The sequence below is a fragment of the Cyprinodon variegatus genome, unplaced genomic scaffold (assembly GCF_000732505.1).
Source record: "Cyprinodon variegatus isolate N-32 unplaced genomic scaffold, C_variegatus-1.0 Scaffold1636, whole genome shotgun sequence".
NCBI classification, from domain to species: domain Eukaryota; kingdom Metazoa; phylum Chordata; class Actinopteri; order Cyprinodontiformes; family Cyprinodontidae; genus Cyprinodon; species Cyprinodon variegatus.
Window position 1 is genome coordinate 30,860 of NW_015152089.1, and position 1,250 is coordinate 32,109.

General features: G+C 35.3%; 1 protein-coding gene across 1 annotated transcript in view; it reads left to right on the forward strand.

The window, feature by feature from the left end:
• LOC107104168 (acidic mammalian chitinase-like) overlaps positions 1 to 822 on the forward strand; it is a 7,027-nt gene extending 6,205 nt beyond the window's left edge. Inside the window, 1 exon segment of the mRNA XM_015404113.1 lies at positions 808 to 822. Coding sequence (XP_015259599.1) covers positions 808 to 822 — 15 coding nt within the window.
• The last annotated feature ends 428 nt before the right edge of the window (positions 823 to 1,250 follow it).

Sequence of the window (1,250 nt, forward strand, 5' to 3'; positions counted from 1 at the left end):
AATTTTCAAAATATGAAAAAAACTGCTTACAAATTCATATACATTAGAATTAGCCTGAAAATGACATAAGCCTGTATAAAATCTAACAATTTTACTCACCTTTCAAATATTAAATTTAGAGTATTTATTTTATAAAATAGACTGTTTATTAAGTAAGTTGGGCTATATGCTTGAAATGAATGAGTTTAAACTATTCTAACAGGTCTGTGGAACTAAACTATTTACCACTGATTGGACGACGGGCATTATCTCTCTTTAAATATATGAAAAAAACTTATAATTAAATTGAAATGGATCTTAGTGTTCAAAAACTTGTTGTTCTCTGCACACCCCATACTGCTGAGTTCTTTTAACATTGTGGCATTTTGAAACAACTTTGTCAAGAAGAGCCAGCAACATTGCAGCCACGCAAAATTCTTCAGGCAACTCTTAGGACAGCTCAGTGACAACACTAGGGGGATATTTCATAATTGGGATATTAGTTTTGACTGGTCCACATCAACGGAAATATCTTGATTATAATTCCAGATGTGTGACACTTAAAATGACAAATCAGATTTTGACTCTCCAAAATGTGATTAAAGATATCTTGAATTGTTATTTTTCCCTAGACATAATATAAAACTATATAAAACATCATTAAGGGCAGTCAAAATTTAGTAAATAATGTTTGTCGATTCTACTTATATCTCTATAATGGGTCTGTATTATGTTTTGTCTTCATTCAGAGGGCCCCATGCCTGTCTTTGCCTTGGGCCCCACATTTCCTAAATCTGCCCCTGCTTTGATTCCCTCTGTTGTGCCCAGAACGACCTCCTCTGAGCGCATCGCCCTAAACTTACGCCCATTGATGATAAAACTGTTTGAAATATGAACGAAAAGGAAAATTTTAAACATATTCTTGATGTTTTTGTATTTCTTACACATGGATGCCTTAAAATTGACAGTTCTGGTGGACCGATAAATTTTAATTTATAGGATTTTACTTGTATGGAGACACGTTTAGTCGATGTGCTACAGTCAGTATGCAATTAATAAATTCTCTGCTCAGTAGATGCCAATTCCCCATTTTGCTCTCAGCACCATTCTAGATCATTTCTGACACTTTATTTGTTAAACTTAGAACCTGGAACCTGCTGAAGATTCCCTCCCCTCCTTATTTTCACATTCTCTTAAATGGCGCTGTCTTTGCCGCTCGGCTGTTATGCTGTTCAGAACAGCGCAGGCCCGCCAAATGTTGAAAGGGCAAT